The sequence below is a fragment of the Pongo abelii genome, chromosome 7 (genome assembly GCF_028885655.2).
Source record: "Pongo abelii isolate AG06213 chromosome 7, NHGRI_mPonAbe1-v2.0_pri, whole genome shotgun sequence".
NCBI classification, from domain to species: Eukaryota; Metazoa; Chordata; class Mammalia; order Primates; family Hominidae; genus Pongo; species Pongo abelii.
This window is the reverse complement of record NC_071992.2, coordinates 116,126,462-116,143,748: the sequence shown is the minus strand read 5'-3', so window position 1 is coordinate 116,143,748 and position 17,287 is coordinate 116,126,462. Positions and strand designations below refer to the sequence as shown.

General features: G+C 39.1%; 1 protein-coding gene and 1 pseudogene across 6 annotated transcripts in view; one reads left to right on the top strand and one right to left on the bottom strand.

The window, feature by feature from the left end:
• The window catches only part of SPAG1 (sperm associated antigen 1), a 76,085-nt gene that overhangs the window by 53,009 nt on the left and 5,789 nt on the right, over positions 1-17,287 (bottom strand). For all 6 annotated transcript variants that reach the window (XM_054519234.2, XM_054519231.2, XM_054519232.2 and 3 more), the window contains 2 exons: positions 14,753-14,912; positions 2,861-2,986 (listed from right to left, as the gene is read on the bottom strand). In XM_054519234.2, coding sequence (XP_054375209.1) covers positions 2,861-2,986; positions 14,753-14,912 — 286 coding nt within the window. The remainder of the gene's footprint in view (positions 1-2,860; positions 2,987-14,752; positions 14,913-17,287) is intronic.
• LOC129047707 (ubiquitin-fold modifier 1-like) lies at positions 14,848-15,586 on the top strand (annotated as a pseudogene).

Genomic DNA, 17,287 nt, shown 5'->3' with positions numbered 1-17,287 from the left:
GATTTGGACTAAGCTCCTGCACTAGGCCCCAGCAGACTTAAATACAGTCACTAGTGCTCAAGTTCCACATCACCAAACCAAAACTAAGTTGCTTATCTGACTGGAGAAATCAAGAGACAGAGATAATAGCCAAATTTCTGCTTTAACCCTTATAAGGAAAGTAACTTGTTGTTAAATAGTCTATTTTTTGTATTCCTTGTCCCTGCTCAAGCTACCTTATAAAAACCAGCTGTTCTGCCATGGCCATTGGAGCATTTCTAAATTTTTAGAGGAGATGCCATCCTGATTCATGAATTGTTAATAGAAGCCAATTAGATCTTGAAATTTGTTGTAATTTTGTCCTTTGACAAGTATCCCCCTTAAGGGCTATTTTCTGTCGCAAGCAGATATTTGAGAAACACATAGTATCTAAATTATTAGATATTATTATATTATACTAAATATTTAATATCTCAAGCCCTAATTTGTACTTTGTTTTTAGAGACAGGGTCTTGCTCTGTTGCCCAGACTGGAATACGGTGGTGTCATCATGGCTCACTGCAGCCTTGACCACCAGGGCTCAAGCAATCCTCTTACCTCAGTCTCCTGAATAGATAGAACTACAACTACAGGCATGTGCCACCACACCACGCTAATTAAAAAAAAAAATGTTTTGTAGAGATGGGGTCTCGCTATGTTGCCCAGGCCTCGAACTCCTGGACTCAAGTGATCCACCCGCCTTGGCCTCCCAAAGTGCTGGGATTACCGGCATGAGCCACTGCCCCCCTGTGCCTGGACCTAATTTGCACTTGAAAGGTCAGATTTTCTTACTAGCAACAAATACTGTGAGTTGTTTTTCTTAAAGTGACAGGCCTCCTTCATTCACTTCCAACAAAATTTTTGCCAAAATCCTAAGTCTGAATAATGACAGTTTGTCAACCATTATTTCAAGTAAAAACAGCATTCCAGGAAAACGTGGCTATGCATCATATCATAACCATCATATTTGACTATGCAGGGAAGTGCTTTCTGCATACTTCTCACTTTGTCACATAAAATACTAAAATGACATGTCCTGGAAGTTCAAGATCTAACAAAGTAAATATTCCATTATTTTATCAAAGGTATTTTTCAGTAAAATTGGAATTTGTTTTTACTGTATATACAACGTGGTGCCTGCCTTGCTTCATGTTAAAGCAATAGCAGCTTTATCCTCAGGGCAAATACCAACACAGTGACAAGGACAAAGCATTAGTATTATTTTCAAAATAGCACTGACTTTCTGGACCCCCTGGAAGAATCTCTGGGACCTCAAGGGCTTCCTAGACCATACTTCAAGAACGACTGTACCACTAGTCCATCTACCCCACTGCTCCTTCAGCAATGCTTGTTCATTGTTATATTTTCAGGGCAACAGTCTTAGTACACAGGGACTATTATTATTATTATTTTTTGAGATGGAGTCTCACTCTTTCCCCCAGGCTGGAGTGCAGTGGCGTGATCTCAGCTCACTGCAACCTCTGCCTCCCAGGTTCAAGCGATTCTCCTGCCTCAGCCTTCCAAATAGCTGGGATTACAGGGGCCCGCCACCATGCCCGGCTAATTTTTGTATTTTTAGTAGAGATGGGGTTTCACCATGTTGGCCCGGCTGGTCTTGAACTCCTGACCTCAAGTGATCCACCCACCTCGGCTTTCCAAGGTGCTGGGATTACAGGTGTGAGCCACCATGCCCAGACTTTTTTTTTTTTTTTTTGAGACAGAGGAGACAATCTCAGCTTGCTGCAACCTCCATCTCCTGGGTTCAAGCAATTCTCGTGCCTCAGCCTCCCAGGAAGCTGGGATTACAGGCACATGCCACCATGCCTGGCTAATGTTTTTGTATTTTTAGTAGAGATGGGGTTTCACCATGTTGGCCAGGCTGGTCTCGAACTCCTGGCCTCAAGTAATCCATCCACTTCAGCCTCCCAAAGTGCTGGGATTACAGGCGTGAGCCACCGTGCCTGGCCAACTATTCAATAAATACAATTTCATTGATTGCAGATAGTGGCATCCTCACCAGATTACTGTACACCTCCGTTACCTGCGTAATTCCTAATGAGGAGTAAAAAGATCCAGGAAGGTAAATTATCAGAGAGCAGAGTGATGAAGAGCCATGGATGTTTTTAAAATAAAATTGATTCAAAGAAAAGATGAGAATAACAAGAATGAGTTAACCTAGAATGAAAAGGCTTGGGGAGTCATCTGAGAAATTACAAGGTCAGATGGATGCCAGGAACCCTAGTTTCAACCTAAAGTTAAATAGAATGGGCCTGGAACTTCAACAGGCCCCTTCTCTATGGAGCCCACAGATAAAAAAGGAGAGGTCTATGTGACAAAATAGGGACCAACCACAGAGAAATGGGAATAACGGGAAAAAACATGCATTAAACAGAGGAATGACATTTATAAGTACTGAAAGTATCTGTTTACTGTTTTAAATCCATAATTAAATTATGTAACATGATATACCCTCTATAGCCCTACTAGATATATACAATTGTTCCCTGAAATTTTCACACACTGAATCAGACCTTTTGCTCTCATCAAAACTGGACAGAAGAGACAGGGTGTATAAAAAAAAAAAAAAAAAAGACTAAAGGCAGTAAATAAGCCCAAGATGCAAGACTTCAAAGGAAAAAACTGTTTCATTTTGATTTCCAAGTAATGAGATAGTAAAGAATGTGATAGTTCCCAGCCGATAGTTCCCAGCCAGCTGAACAAACTCCCCAACTCTCCTAGAGGACATCACACATAGGCTGCTCCAATTAAACTGAGATTGCCCCTTAATAAACAGCAGCAATCCTCTCCCACTACCACCCACAAAGATATCAAAAAGGCCTACCTTGCCTACGTGAAGACAGCTGTTTGAACCACGAACTGGAGGCAAATTATCTTTCATTGCTGGAAATGTCTCAGTTTCATGAAAGTGCATTTTATCTTCTTCTTTTTTAATTTCTGATACCCAACTCTGAGAATAGAGAAAAGGGTAAATATATAGTTTGAAATAATTATAACCAAGCATAAGAAAGAACTATAGCTGACCCTTGAACAATACAAGTTTGAACTGCATTGGTCCACTTATATGTGGATTTTTTTCAGTAAAAATATTGGAAAAATTTTTGGAGATTTGTGACAATTTGAAAAAACTCACAGATAAATTAGAAATATCAAAAAAATTAAGATAAAGTTAGGTATTTCATGAATGCATAAAATATGTGTAGATACTGGTCTGTTTTATCATTTACTACCATAAAGTATACACAAGTTATAAAAAGTTAAAATTTATCAAAACTTACCCACACAAACACAGACCATAAATGGCACCATTCACAGTAAAGAGAAATGTAAGAAAAAAGACATAAAGATGCAGTATTAAATCATAACTGCATAAAACTGACTGTAGTAGACACTATAATATGTAATTTCACAGCCACCTCCTGTTGCTGTTGTGGTAAGCTTAAGAGTTACAAGTATCTGCTTAAAATGCCTTGTGACACTAGTCATCTCTGCAGGAGCAGTTTGTCTCTAGTAAACTGCATTTTGCCATAAAAAGTGATCTCTCACAGTTCTCACATATTTTTATGATGTTTAGTGCAATACTGTAAACCTTAAATAACACCATGGGACCCATACAAAGTGTCACTAGTGATGCTGGAAGTGCTCCCAAGAAGCAGAGAGAACACATGATATTACAAGAAAAAGCTGAATTGCTTGATATGTGCCAGAGATTAAGATCTGGCATAAGCTACAGTTGCAGTTGCCCACCATTTCAAAATAAATGAATCCAGAGTAAGGATCATTGGGAAAAAAAAGAAAGATGAAAAAAAGAAGGAGAGGAGAGGGAGAGGAAGAGAGAAGGGAAAAGGAGAGAGGGAGGGGGAGGGGGAGAGGGAGAGGGAGGTGTAGGGGGAAGGGGAGAGGGAGGAGAGGAGAGGAGAGGGAAATTTATGAGGCCATCATTGCATCACTGCGGCTACATCATCAGGTGCAGACTTTGCACTTCTTGTGAAATGCCTTTTTATCTTGTATTGAAAATGCAGCCTTCATGTGGGTGCAAGATTAGTGTAAGAAAGACATTCCTGGCTGGGTGTGGTGGCTCACACCTGTAATCCCAGCACTTTGGGAGGCCGAAACGGGCAGGTCACTTGAGGTCAGGAGTTCCAGACCAGTCTGGCCAACATGGTGAAACCCCATCTCTACTAAAAATACAAAATTAGCCAGGCGTGGTGGCGGGCACCTGTAATCCCAGCTACTGGGGAGGCTGAGGCAGGAGAATTGCTTGAACCCAGGAGGCAGAGGTTGCAGCGAGCCGAGATTGCACCACTCTACCCCAGCCTGGGCAACAGAGCAAGACTCAGTCTCAAAAAAAAAAAAAAAAAAAAGAAAGAAAGAGAAAAAAAAAGAAAGACATTCCTATAGACTGTAATATGATTCCAGAAAAAGCAAAGTCATTATATGACAACTTAAAGCAAAAGGAAGATGATGGACCTATAAAGCTGAAGAATTGAATGCCAGCAAAGGATGGTTTGAATTTTAGAAAAAGGTTTGGCTTTTAAAATGTCAAGAGAACAGGAAAAGCACCTTCTCCCAACCAAAAGGCAGCAGACAAGTTTCCAGGCGCCATTGAGAAAATCACTAAAGAGAAAGAGTATCTGTCTGAGCAGGTTTTTAATGCAGACAAAAGTGCTGTATTCTCAGGGAAAAAAAATGCCACAAAAGATATTTATTAGTAAGGAACAGAAGCAAGCACCAGGATTTAAGGCAGGAAGGGATAGGGAAACTTGACTATTTTGTGCAAACGCAGTTGGGTTTATGATCAGGACTGACCTTATTTGTAAAGCTGCTAACCCTCAAGCCTTGACGGGAAAAGATAGATATCAGCTGCCAGTCTTTTGGCTGTACAACAAGAAGGCCTGTTCAAGAACCCTTTTTCTGTATTGGTTCCATCAATGCTTTGTTCCTGAAGTCAGGACGTACCTTGCCACTAAGGGACTGCCTTTTAAAGTTCTTTTGATGTTGGACAATGTCCCAGGCCATCCAGAACTCCATGAGTTCAAGACCGAAGGGGTCAAGTGGTCTACTTACCCCTAAACACAATGTCTCTAATTCAACCTCTAGATCAGGGGGTCACAAAGATCTTTAAGAACTTTACTGCATGCTAGCCAGGTGCGGTGGCTCATGCCTGTAATCCCAGCACTTTGGGAGGCTGAGGCAGACGAATCACGAGGTCAGGAGATTGAGACCATCCTGGCTAACATGGTGAAACCCCATCTCTACTAAAAATACAAAAAAAATTAGTCAGGCATGGTGGCGGGCGCCTGTAGTCCCAGCTACTTGGGAGGCTGAGGCAGGAGAATGGTGTGAACTTGGGGGGCAGAGCTTGCAGTGAGCCAAGATTGAGCCACTGCACTCCAGGCTGGGCGACAGAGCAAGACTATGTCTCAAAAAGAAAAAAAAAAGAACTTCACTGCATGCCCTTCTCTATGGAAAGGATTGTCAACACAACAGAAGAGAACCCTGATAGAACATCATGAATGTCTAGAAGGATTACACCATTGAAGATGCCATCATTATTATAGAAAAAGCCATTAAGCCAGGAGTGGTGGCACATGCACCTGTAGCCCCAGTTACTCAGGAGGCTGAGGCAGGAGGATCGCTTGAGCCAAAGAGTTATAGGCTGTACTGTGTGCTATGACCCTGCCTGTGAATAGCTATTGCGTTCCAGCCCTGGCAGCACGGCAAGATCCCATCTCTAAGAAAAATAAAAGCCATGAAATAATAAATCCCTGCTAGAAAAAAACTGTCCAGATGTTGTCCGGGATTTCATAGGATTTACAATAGAGTAAATCAAGGAAATCACAAAAGAGATTATGAATCTACCAAAAAAAGTTGGGGGTGAAGTGTTTCAAGATATGGAAGTTGGAGAAATTCAAGTGGTAACGCCACACCACAGTAATTAACAGAAGATGACTTCATGAAGGTAAGTGCTTCTGAACCAGTGCCAGACAATGAGAAGACATAGAAGGAGCAATGCCAGAAAATAAACTAACATTAGACAATCTGGCAGAAGGGCTCCGATTACTCAAGACTATTTTTGACTTCTTTCACAACATCTACCCTCTGTGATATGGGGACTAAAACTAAACAGTGGAAAAAGGATTGGTACCATATAGTAACATTTTTAGGGAAATGAAAAAGCAAAAGTCAGACAGAAATTATGATTGATTTCTATAAAGTTACACCAAGTGCACCTGCCTCTCCTTTCATCTTCTCCAACTCTTCCATCTCTGCTACCCTTGAGACAGGAAAACCAACCCCTCCTATGCCTCTTCCTCCTCAACCTACTTAATGTGATGATGAAGATAAAGACCTTTATGATGATCCACTTCCACTTAATGTATAGTAAATATATATTCTCTTCCTTATGATTTTCCTAATAACATTTTCTTTTCTCTAGCTTACTTTATTGTAAGAATACAGTATATATAATCTATATAACATACAAAATATATGTTGATCAACTGTTTATGTTATTGGTAAGGCTTTCGGTCAACGATAGACTGTCAATAGTTAAGATTTGGGGGAGTCAAAAGTTGTAAGTAGATTTTTGACTGTGTAGGGAGCCAGCACCCCTAACTCCTTGTGCTGTTCAAGAGTCAGCTATATTTATCATAGTTTCCTATGAGTCAATTTTTTAGACAATGTGATCCATGCCATCCTCACTATCTGGAACATACTTCCTACCTTTTATTTTAAATTGTGGTAAATATGTATAACATAATAAAATTGGCCATCTTAAACATTTTTAAGTCTACAGTTCAGTCTTCTTAAGTATATATACATTGTTATTGCCCTTCCTACTTTTATTTATCTTGCAAGACCTTATTCATCATTCTTTTCAGCAAGATTTCCCAGAACTTCCTAGTTGGGCTAAAACTGCTTCTCCTCCATAATACATTAGCATAAAGATTTAAAAATCATCTATTGTTAGTCTCTCTTCTTATACTGCAAATTCCTTGAGGGCAGGGCCTATGTCTTAATTTCATCTTTGTGATTCAGTGTCTGACATATAGTAGGTTCTTAACATTTATTAAATTGTCACAGATGCCAGAAAAAAAATTGAGTAAGAGATTTATTATCTGTGAAATTGTATTACTTATTATTCAGAAAAGATGTATTGAGGGTTCTAATATTTGTTAGACACTCTTAAAAGCACTGGGATACAGCAAAAAAACAACAACTATATTATCTGTTCTATCTGTATAGAAGGCAGGGAGGGTGAAAAGGAGCAAAGAGAAGAAATATGAGAAGAAAAAGAAAAGCAATAAGGTAAGAAAGGTAAAAGATAAGAGGAAGACTTATAGAGGAGGAAGGGAGCAAGAAAGAATGGAGAAAAGGGGACAAGTGGCAAACAAAGTATGAAGGAAAGGCAAGTGAGAAGGAGACTAACTTGCGAAGTGGCCAACAAGAGTTCTAGACCAGCCTGGACAACACAGCAAGACCCCTGTCTCCACAAAAAAATTAGCTGAGTGTGGTGGCTAATGCCTGTAATCCCAGCTACTTGGGAGAATGAGGAGGATCACTTGAGCCCAAGAGTTCAAGGCTGCAGTGAGCTATGATTGTGCCACTGCACTCCAGCCTGGGTGACAGAGCAAGACCCCAACTCAAAAAAAAAAAAAAAGAAGAAGTGGTCAAGAAGAGCAAAGACACACAATGGGGAAAAACGTACGCTCTTCAACTAAAATCAAGCTGTCTACGTCCTGAAAACAAAGCCAAAAAGTCTGGACATAAAGTGCTATTTTTGACTGGTAGATTAATTACCATATTTTTTAGCTCAAGCCAATAAAATGAGAAGGCTGAAAGTTTAAAAAGCAGCATTCTAAGTTACAGAATACATATACCTCAACATTGTTTTTAGATATTTTAAAATTGTTTTTAACCCCAGAAAAATATAAATAAAATAAACCAAAAAACTGGTTCTCTAGAATCTGCGAGGTATATATTATACATGTACACACACATATATATACACATACATACACACACACATATACACACACACACACACACACACACATATATATATATATTTCTTTTTTTTAGGCAGAGTCTAGCTCTGTCTCCCAGGCTGGAGTACAGTGGTGCCATCTTTGTTCACTACAACCTCCACCTCCTGGGTTCAAGTGATTCTCATGCCTCAGCCTCCTGAGTAGCTGGGATTACAGGCATGCACCACCACACCTGGCTGATTGTTTGTATTTTTAGTAGAGACAGGGTTTCACCATGTTGGCCAGGGTGGTCTCGAACTCCTGACCTCAGGTGATCCACCTGCCTCAGCCTCCCAAAGTGCTGGGATTACAGGCATGAGCCACTCGTGCCCAGCCCAAAAATAATTTCTTAAGCAAAATGAAACTGAAGAAACTCTGAGAAAATATAAGTAAATATGTATCTGGTAGAGAGAAAACCTTCCTAACTATAAAAGCCGATGAAAAGATCTTAAAGAATAAAATTAAGAGGATAGCATAAAAATGTAAAAAAATAAAAAACACCACACACAACATTTAAAAGGTAAACAACAAGCTAGAGGAAAATTTACAATATACAGTACAGAACTCTTACAAAACAATGAGAAACACATTAATAGAAAAAATGCAAAAATTAGCTGGGCGCAGTGGCACGTGCCTGTAATCCCAGCTACTCAGGAGGCTGAGGCAGGAGAATCACTTGAACTGGGGAGGCAGAGATTGCAGTGAGCCAAGATTGCGCTACTTCACTCTAGCCTGGGCGATAGAGCGAGACTCTGTCTCAGAAAAAAAAAAAAAAGAAAAATCAATAAAGGGACTTCTTGTGGCCTGATGGAGTCAGGGACTGGATTTACCCTCTTACCTAAATTCTAGAAAACTGGGTAAAATATATGGAGTGATGGTGTTCAGACACTAGACAACAGGTGGCACAGGACAATCGTGATTCTTGAAAGAAGGGGGAACAAATGAGGTAAGCCCTACATTTGCTCCAACTCACTGCAGTTTCCAGGCTGCAGCACAGGAAAAGTACCCAAACAGAACCCTGTGGTCTTGCTGAATTCAGCAGACAAAGTTTGGACGTTAGGGAGGCCAAGACTGTGAGGATTCGGGGGAAAAAATATCAGAAAGGAAGAAGCCATACAGAAAGAGAGCTCTAAAGATAACCTGAACAGCCTTGTATATATTTGAAAAATTGAATTCACAGTTAAAATCTTTCCTACAAAGAAAACCCCAGGCCTATACAGTGTCAACAGTGAATTGAAAACATTTAAGAAAGAAATAATACCAATCATACACCAACTTTTTTAGAAAACAGAAGAGAAGACAATACTTCCCAGCTCCTCTTATGAGGCCAGCATTACCCTGCTACCAAAACCAGACAGTCACATTACAGGAAAATAAAACTATTGACCAATATCTCTCATGATCATAGACACAAAAATCCTTCGCAAAATTTTAGCAAATCAAATCCAGGAATATATTTGTAAAAGATATATCATGACCAAGTAGAGTTTATCCTGGAATGTAAGGTTGGTATAATATTTGAAAACAATCTACATAATTTACCTTATTAACAGACTACAAAGAAAATCATCTGTTCATCTCAATAAATGCAGAAAAAGCATTTCACAAAATTCAAAACCCATTCATGATAAAAATTCTCATCAAACAAGGAACAGAAGAAAACTTCAACTTGATAAAGGGCATCTACACAAAATTTAAAGCTAACGTTATATTTCACAGTGAAAGTCAGAACGATTTCCCTGTAAGACTGGGAAATAGGCAAGGATCTGCTCTTACCACTTCTACTGAACTGGAGGTTCTAGCCAATTCGATAAAGCAAGTAAAAAATAAATAAATAAATAAATGGCAGACTGGAAAAGAAGCACATCTCTTATTTTTCACAGATGGCAGGTAGAAAATCCAATGAATCTACAAAAACATTGCTAGAACTAATCCATGAATTTAACAAAATTGCAGGATATGAAGTCAATATGAAAAAGCAATTAGATAAATATAAACTTGTACAATTAAAAATTGAAATTAAAATTAGGTATCTAAAGTAGTCAAACTTATAGGAACAGCAATAGAATGGTGGTTGCTAGGGGACAGGGGAGTGGGGAAAATGGGGAGTTGTTGTTTAATGAGTATAGCGTTTGTTTTGCAGGATGAAAAAGTTCTGAAGAGTGGTTGCACAACCATGTGAATATGCTTAACACTACTGAACTGTACACTCAGAATTGGTTAAGATAATAAATTTATGTAATATGTATTTCACTATAATGAAAAAAACAAAATTTCGTAACTGAGATGACAGGATGAGCAAAAAATTGAAATTACAAAAATATTAACATTTATAATAGCATGAGCTACATATAAAACTTAGGAATAAGTTTAGCAAAAATATGCAAGAACTACATACTGAAAACTATAAGACATTGCTGTAAAAAAAATGGAAAACTTAAATGAATGAAGAAATATACAATGTTCGTGGATCCGAAACCTCAATATTAAGATGTCAGTTCTTCCAAAATTGATCCATTAATTCAACACAATCCCAATTCAAACACAAGCAAGTTATTTTGTAATAAGCAAAAGACCTAGAATAGCCAAAACAACTTTTAAAAAGAACAAAGGTGGAAGACTTGTACTACCTCCAGCCTCTTTTTTTTTCCAGCCTCTTATTACAGTAAGATTTCAAGAGTTACTGTAAAACTATTGCAATCAAGACAAGAAGGTAATGGAGTAAAGATGGACATTTAAAATAATGAAACAGGCTACTGTGGGCAGACTGCCTAGGGGGTAGCCTTGCTCATCAAGGAGTATAAAATAAATAAATAAATATAAAAAATAAAATAATGAAACAGAATTGAGAGAGTCAGAAATAGACCTACACATAAGATCAATTGATTCTTTTTTTTGAGACAGTCTTGCTCTGTCATCCAGACTGGAGTTCAGTGACACCATCTCAGCTAACTGCAACCTCTGCCTCCTGGGTTCAAGCAATTCTTGAGCCTCAGCCTCCTGAGTAGCTGAGACTATAGGCACACGCTACCATGCTCAGCTAATTTTTGGTATTTAGTAGAGATAGGGTTTTGCCACGTTGGCCAGGCTGGTCTTAAACTCCTGACCTCAAGTGATCCATCCGCCTCAGCCTCCCAAAGTGCTGGATTATAGGCGTGAGCCACTGTGCTCAGCCCAGTTGATTTTTTAAAAAAGATTTTTTAGAGATGAGGTCTTGCTGTGTTGTCCAGCCTAGAGTTAAGCAGCTATTCACAGGCTTGGTAATAGTGCATGATAGCCTAAAACTCCTGGGCTCAAGTGATCCCCTTGTCTCAGCCTCCAGAGAAACTGGGACTACAGGCATGCGCCACCACACCCAGCTTTGGTCAACTGATTTTTGACAATGGTATCAAGAAATTTAAAGATAATATTTTATTAAACGGTGCTTGAACACTTTTTGTTCAAACACCAATACAAAAATTAAAACTGATTATAGATCTAGATATAAGAATTAAAACTATAAACTTCCTAGGAGAAAAATTAGACGTCCTGGATTAAACAAAGATTTCTTAGATAAAACACAAAAGCCCAAACAATAAAAAAAAGATTTCATCAAAAGTTAAAACTTTTACTCTTCCAAAGATACTGTTAAAAAAAAATGAAAAGAGGCCGGGTGTGGTGGCTCACACCTGTAATCCCCGCACTTTGGGAGGCCGAGACGGGCAGATCACCTGAGGTTGGGAGTTCGAGACCAGCCTGACCAACATGGAGAAACCTCGTCTCTACTAAAAATACAAAATTAGCCGGGCATGGTGGCGCATGCCTGTAATCCCAGCTACTCAGAAGGCTGAGGCAGGAGAATTGCTTGAATCTGGGAGGCGGAGGTTGCGATGAGCTGAGACTGCGCCATTGCACTCCAGCCTGGGCAACAAGAGCAAAGCTCTGTCTCAAAAAAAAAAAAAAAAAAAAAAAAAAAAAGAAAAGATGGCAGGGCATGGTGTCTCATGCTGTAATCCCAGCATTTTGAGGGGCCAAAGCAGCCCAGCAGTTCAAGACTAGCCTGGACAACATAGTGAAGCCCTGTCTCTACAAACAATTTAAAAAAAAAAATAGCCAGGCGTGGTGGTACACACCTGTGGTCCCAGCTACACTGAAGGTTGAAGTGGGAGCATCGCTTGAGTCTGGGAGGTCAAGGCTGCAGCGAGCCATGATGGTGCCACTGCACTCCAGCCTGGGTAACAAAGCAACGTATCTGATAAAGAACAATTATTTGGCAACTCAATAAGAACACAAGGCATTTTTTTTTTTAACGGGCAAAGGATGTAAAGACACTTCACAATAGAAGTTACATGAAAAGACACTCAATATCATTAGTCATTAGAGATAACGCAAATTAAAACCACAATGAGATACCTGGTAGGATGGCTAAAACTAACAAAACGGACAATACTATGTGCTGACCAGGATGTAAAGCAGGTGGAAATTTTATATATTGCTGTCAGGATTGCACAATGGTACAGCCACTTTGGAAAACATTTTGGCAGTTGAAACATAGTATATTTAGGGCTCAGTATTATCTAGGTTTTAGGCATCCACTGGGGGTCTTATCAAAGGTAAGTGGGTAAACAAACTGTGGGATATTCATACAATTCCATACTACTCAGCAACTCAGAGGAGCGAACTATGGACACATGCAACAACATAGATGAATCTCAAAAGCATTATATAAGTGAAAGAAGACACACAGGAATGACAACATACTGTATGATTACATTTATACACAAGTCTAGAAAAGGCAAAACTATGCTGACAGTTCAGTGGTTGCCAAAGGTCAGGCAGTGGGATCTACACTGACCACAAATGGGCAAGAGAAAACTTTTAGTGGTGATGGAAATGTTCTGTATCATATACGTTTGTCAAAACTCAGTGAAATGTACACTATAAAGTTGGTAATTTGTATGGAATGTAAATTTTACCTCAATAAAGCTGAGTAAAAGAAATCTGTAAATATTTAAGAAGAAATTTAAGTGACAGATTCATGAAAAATAACTCAACTTTACTAGCAATCAAAAAATATACTACAATAGTCCTCACCTTATCTGTAATTTTGCTTTCTGTGGTTTCAGTTACCCACAGTCAACTGCCATCCAAAAATAGGTGAGTACAATACAGTAAGATCTTTTGAGAGAAAGAGAGCTCATATTCACATAACTCTTACAACAGTATGCTGTTATAATTGTTCTGTTTTTTATTGTTAATCTCTTAGTGTGCCTAATTTATAAGTTAAACTTTATCATAGATATGCATATAGAGGAAAAAACATGGTATATTTAGGCTTCACTACTATTTGCAGTTTTAGGCATCTACTGGGGGTCTTGGAAAGTATGCCCCAAAGATAAGAAGGGACTATGGTACTACCATTTTTTCAACTATTTAATTGACTAAAAATGATTACAGTATCCAGCAAAGAGTACCTAAAAATGGGCATTGTTTTTTTTTTGTTTGTTTGTTTTGTTTTTTTAAATAAAGAAACCAGGTCTCTCTGTATTGTCTAGGCTGGCCTCAAACTCTTGGGTTCAAGCAATCCTCCCTGAGTAACTGGGACTATAGGCACACACCACTGCACCTGGCTTGGGCATTCTTTTACACTGTTGGGGGTGGTGTATGAAGGTACAACTTTTCTGAGAACATATGTTTGAAAAGGCTTAAAAATATTCAAATCCTTTGATTAAACAATTTAAATTCTTTTTCTCTTTCTCTTGCTTTTTGTTTTTAGACAGGGTCTCACTCTGTCACCCAGGCCGGAGTGCAATGACACCATCACAGCTCACGGCAGCCTCGGTCTCTCAGGATAAAGCGATCCTCCTGTCTCAGCCTCCTGAATGGCTGGGACTACAGACACATGCCACCACGTGCAGCTAATTTTTATATTTTTGTAGAGACAGCTCTAACTATGTTGCCCAGGCTGGTCTCAAACTCCTGGCCTGAAGTGATCCTTCTGCCTCAGCCTCCCAAAGTGCTGGGATTACAGGTGGTGTGAGCAACCACATCTGACCAAGCAATTTGAATTCTAATAATTTATCCTGAGGAAATAATCAGGGAGGTGCAAAAAAATTACAAATAGGCCAGGCATGGTGGCTCACACCTGTAATCCCAGCACTTTGGGAGGCCGAGGTGGGCAGATCACCTGAGGTCAGGAATTCAAGAAGTCTGGCCAACATGGTGAAACCCCATTTCTACTAAAAATACAAAAATTAGCCGGGCATGGTAGCATGCGCCTGTAATCCCAGCTGCTCGGGAGGCTGAGGTAGGAGAATCACTTGAACCCGGGAGGCAGAGGTTGCAGTGAGCCAAGATCGTGTCACTGCACTCCAGCCTGGGCAACAAAGCGAGACTCCATCTCAAAAAAAAAGAAAAAAAATTACAAATAAACATGTTTATACAGCACTATTTATTGAAGATGATTAAATTATAGGTTTTTTAATAGGACAGAATATTATTCAGTCAATTTAAATACACACATGTATGGACACACACACACACGCAAATTCGCAATGTTCCCCTGGGTGTAAAAAGCAACCAATCCTGCCTAATTGACACTAAAAGCCCTTTACGGACAAATAAGAAGCCTAGGATTTCAGATAAGTGAAGTAAACATATTTAGAATGTCTCAACAATATCTATGGAAAATTGGTATAACTATATACCTTTATATCACCATCAATTTTTTCCCATTCTTCAGCTGTAAAACTGGCTGCTGTTGCTGCTGGTTTATCTTTCCTCAAAGCTCTACTTTCAGGGGCCAAGGCTTGAAGATGCTTTTCACAAAATTCTGTAAGTTCAGGATAATATCCTTCTTCACCAGACCTTAAAAAGAAATAAATAAGTTTTAGAGTTAGCACCTTATTTAGGATCATCTAGACCAGCGATTTGCAGGCTGGGTTCCATGGAACCCTAAGGTTCTGTGGAGATCTCAAGGGCTGCTTCTCAGTCTCTTTCCTCAACCCGCACAGTCTCCATTTTTACCCGTTGATCTATGGAATGATTAAAAGAAGAAAAAAAGGAACTCCAAAGAAACCAATTTTCATCACACACTTTAAAAACTGGATAAGGGTGAGTGGGGCGGGGCGGTCCCCGGCACCGTGGAGGAAGTGGGGCTGCTCCGCGGAGTTGGCGTGGGTTCTAGGTTCCTCCCGGCGCCACCATGTCAAAGGTTTCCTTTAAGATCACTCTGAGGTCTGACCCGCGGCTGGCGTACAAAGTACTCTGTTCCTGAGAGTACACCTTTCACAGCAGTCTTACAGTTTGCAACAGAAGAATTTCAAGTCTCTGCTGCAAGAAGTACAATTATTACCAATGATGGAATAGGAAAAAATCCTGCACAGACCGCTGGAAATGTTTTTGTAAAACATGGTTCAGAACTACGAATTATTCCTAGAGTCGTGATGGAAGTTAATATCGGCTGCTTGGAACATACAATTACCTTTCAGAATAAATGTTGGTATTTTTTGTCGCCGTAAAATTGAAATCAGGCATTTAACACACTATGAAAACACCAAGAGTCAATGAATAATGAGACTCATCTGTCCCTTTTTGTTGTCTGTACTCTTCATGTGAAGAGGGAATGCACATGAATTAAGGGTAATAGTGTCACAGAAGATTGCTACCTCACACACAAACAGGTAGTTCATTTGGGGTGAATGGATTATCCAACTATTTTATAACTGGGAGCTTCTGATAATTTTTTGGAAAACATTTGAAACATTAAAACTTACTGAATATTACATATTTGTCTGAGTTAAAAATATAAAAAGAATTATGGATCATGGATGGTAATTTGCTTGATAGCATCTGGTTTGCAGACTCATAGTTTGATTTTTAGTTAAATATATAGCTTATGATGAAGTCAATAAACATATCAATGAATAGTTAACTATATTAAATTTTTATCAGGTTGGGCACTGTGGCTCAGGCCTGTATTCCCAGCACTTTGGGAGGCCAAGGCACGCGGATCACTTGAGGTCAGGTGTTCGAGAACAGCCTGGCCAACATGGTGAAACGGACTCTCTACTAAAAGTACAAAAATTAGCCGGGCATGGTGGCAGGCACCTGTAATCCCAGCTATGCAGGAGGCTGAGGCAGGAGAATCACTTGAACCTGGGAGGCAGAGGTTGCAGTGAACCGAGATCGCGCCACTGCACTCCAGCCTGGGTGAAAGAGTGAGACTGCATCTCAAAAAATAAAAATAAAAAAATTTTTTATCATTTACTTTTTCTAAGTTTCAAATCTCATGTATCATATAAATTTCAGTTTAATATCAACCAAAGAAACAAAATTTTAATCTAACAAAAACAGAATAATATTTCCTCTTCAACATATATATGTTCATATGTTCATTTTGTACATGATATTAAACTCATAAATTCAATATTAGAGACTGGCAGAAAGAGAATTTGGACTTCCTTTTCAACAAGGAGTTTCTGTTCATAAATTTTTTTATTTCAAAGAGGTAGGAAGAAAATGGCAGATCAGCTTAAACAAAACACCCTGAAATTCAACCACTCAAGGAACAGAATTCCTTCCTTAGAGAGTTAAATGGAGACATCTGTTCCTTTTATTTTAAGGAAAATCAGTCTTTTCCCATTCTTTTTTAGGTCTGTTCACTCTTACATTTCTAGAAAAATATAAATAAATTTCATTTCCAAATTAAATTTTAAAAACCAATTCCAAGTTCAATATATTATCACTGAATTAGGCTATTCATAAAATTTCTTGGAACCAACATTATTATAACTGTAGCTTTCCAACTGTTTCATCCAATAAACTTTTCATTTTTATTTATCCGTCCTTTACCAAGTATACATGATAATATTCTGCTAAAAAAGGGAAAACAATTGATATTAATTTTTCACTTTCCATTTTAAAAATGATGCTGTTATCACATCAGGATCTGGCTGTGAACCAACAGGGAAGACAGGAAGCTAAAGGTGATGAAAGAGAAAAAGGAAAGAACCCAGTGATAAGGAATAGGGATAGAGGAAATAAAGAACCACCACAGGGTAAGAGGAATTCTAGATGTCCTGGAAAATAGCTCATGCTCCACAAGTGTCTTCTGCAATAGAACTCTGGTATCCAAATGAAAATAGCTCAAGAGACCCAAAGAGGCCCCAGCACTTTGGGAGGCCAAAGCAGGAGGATTGCTCAAGTCCAGGAGTTTGACATCAGCCTGGACAACATAGTGA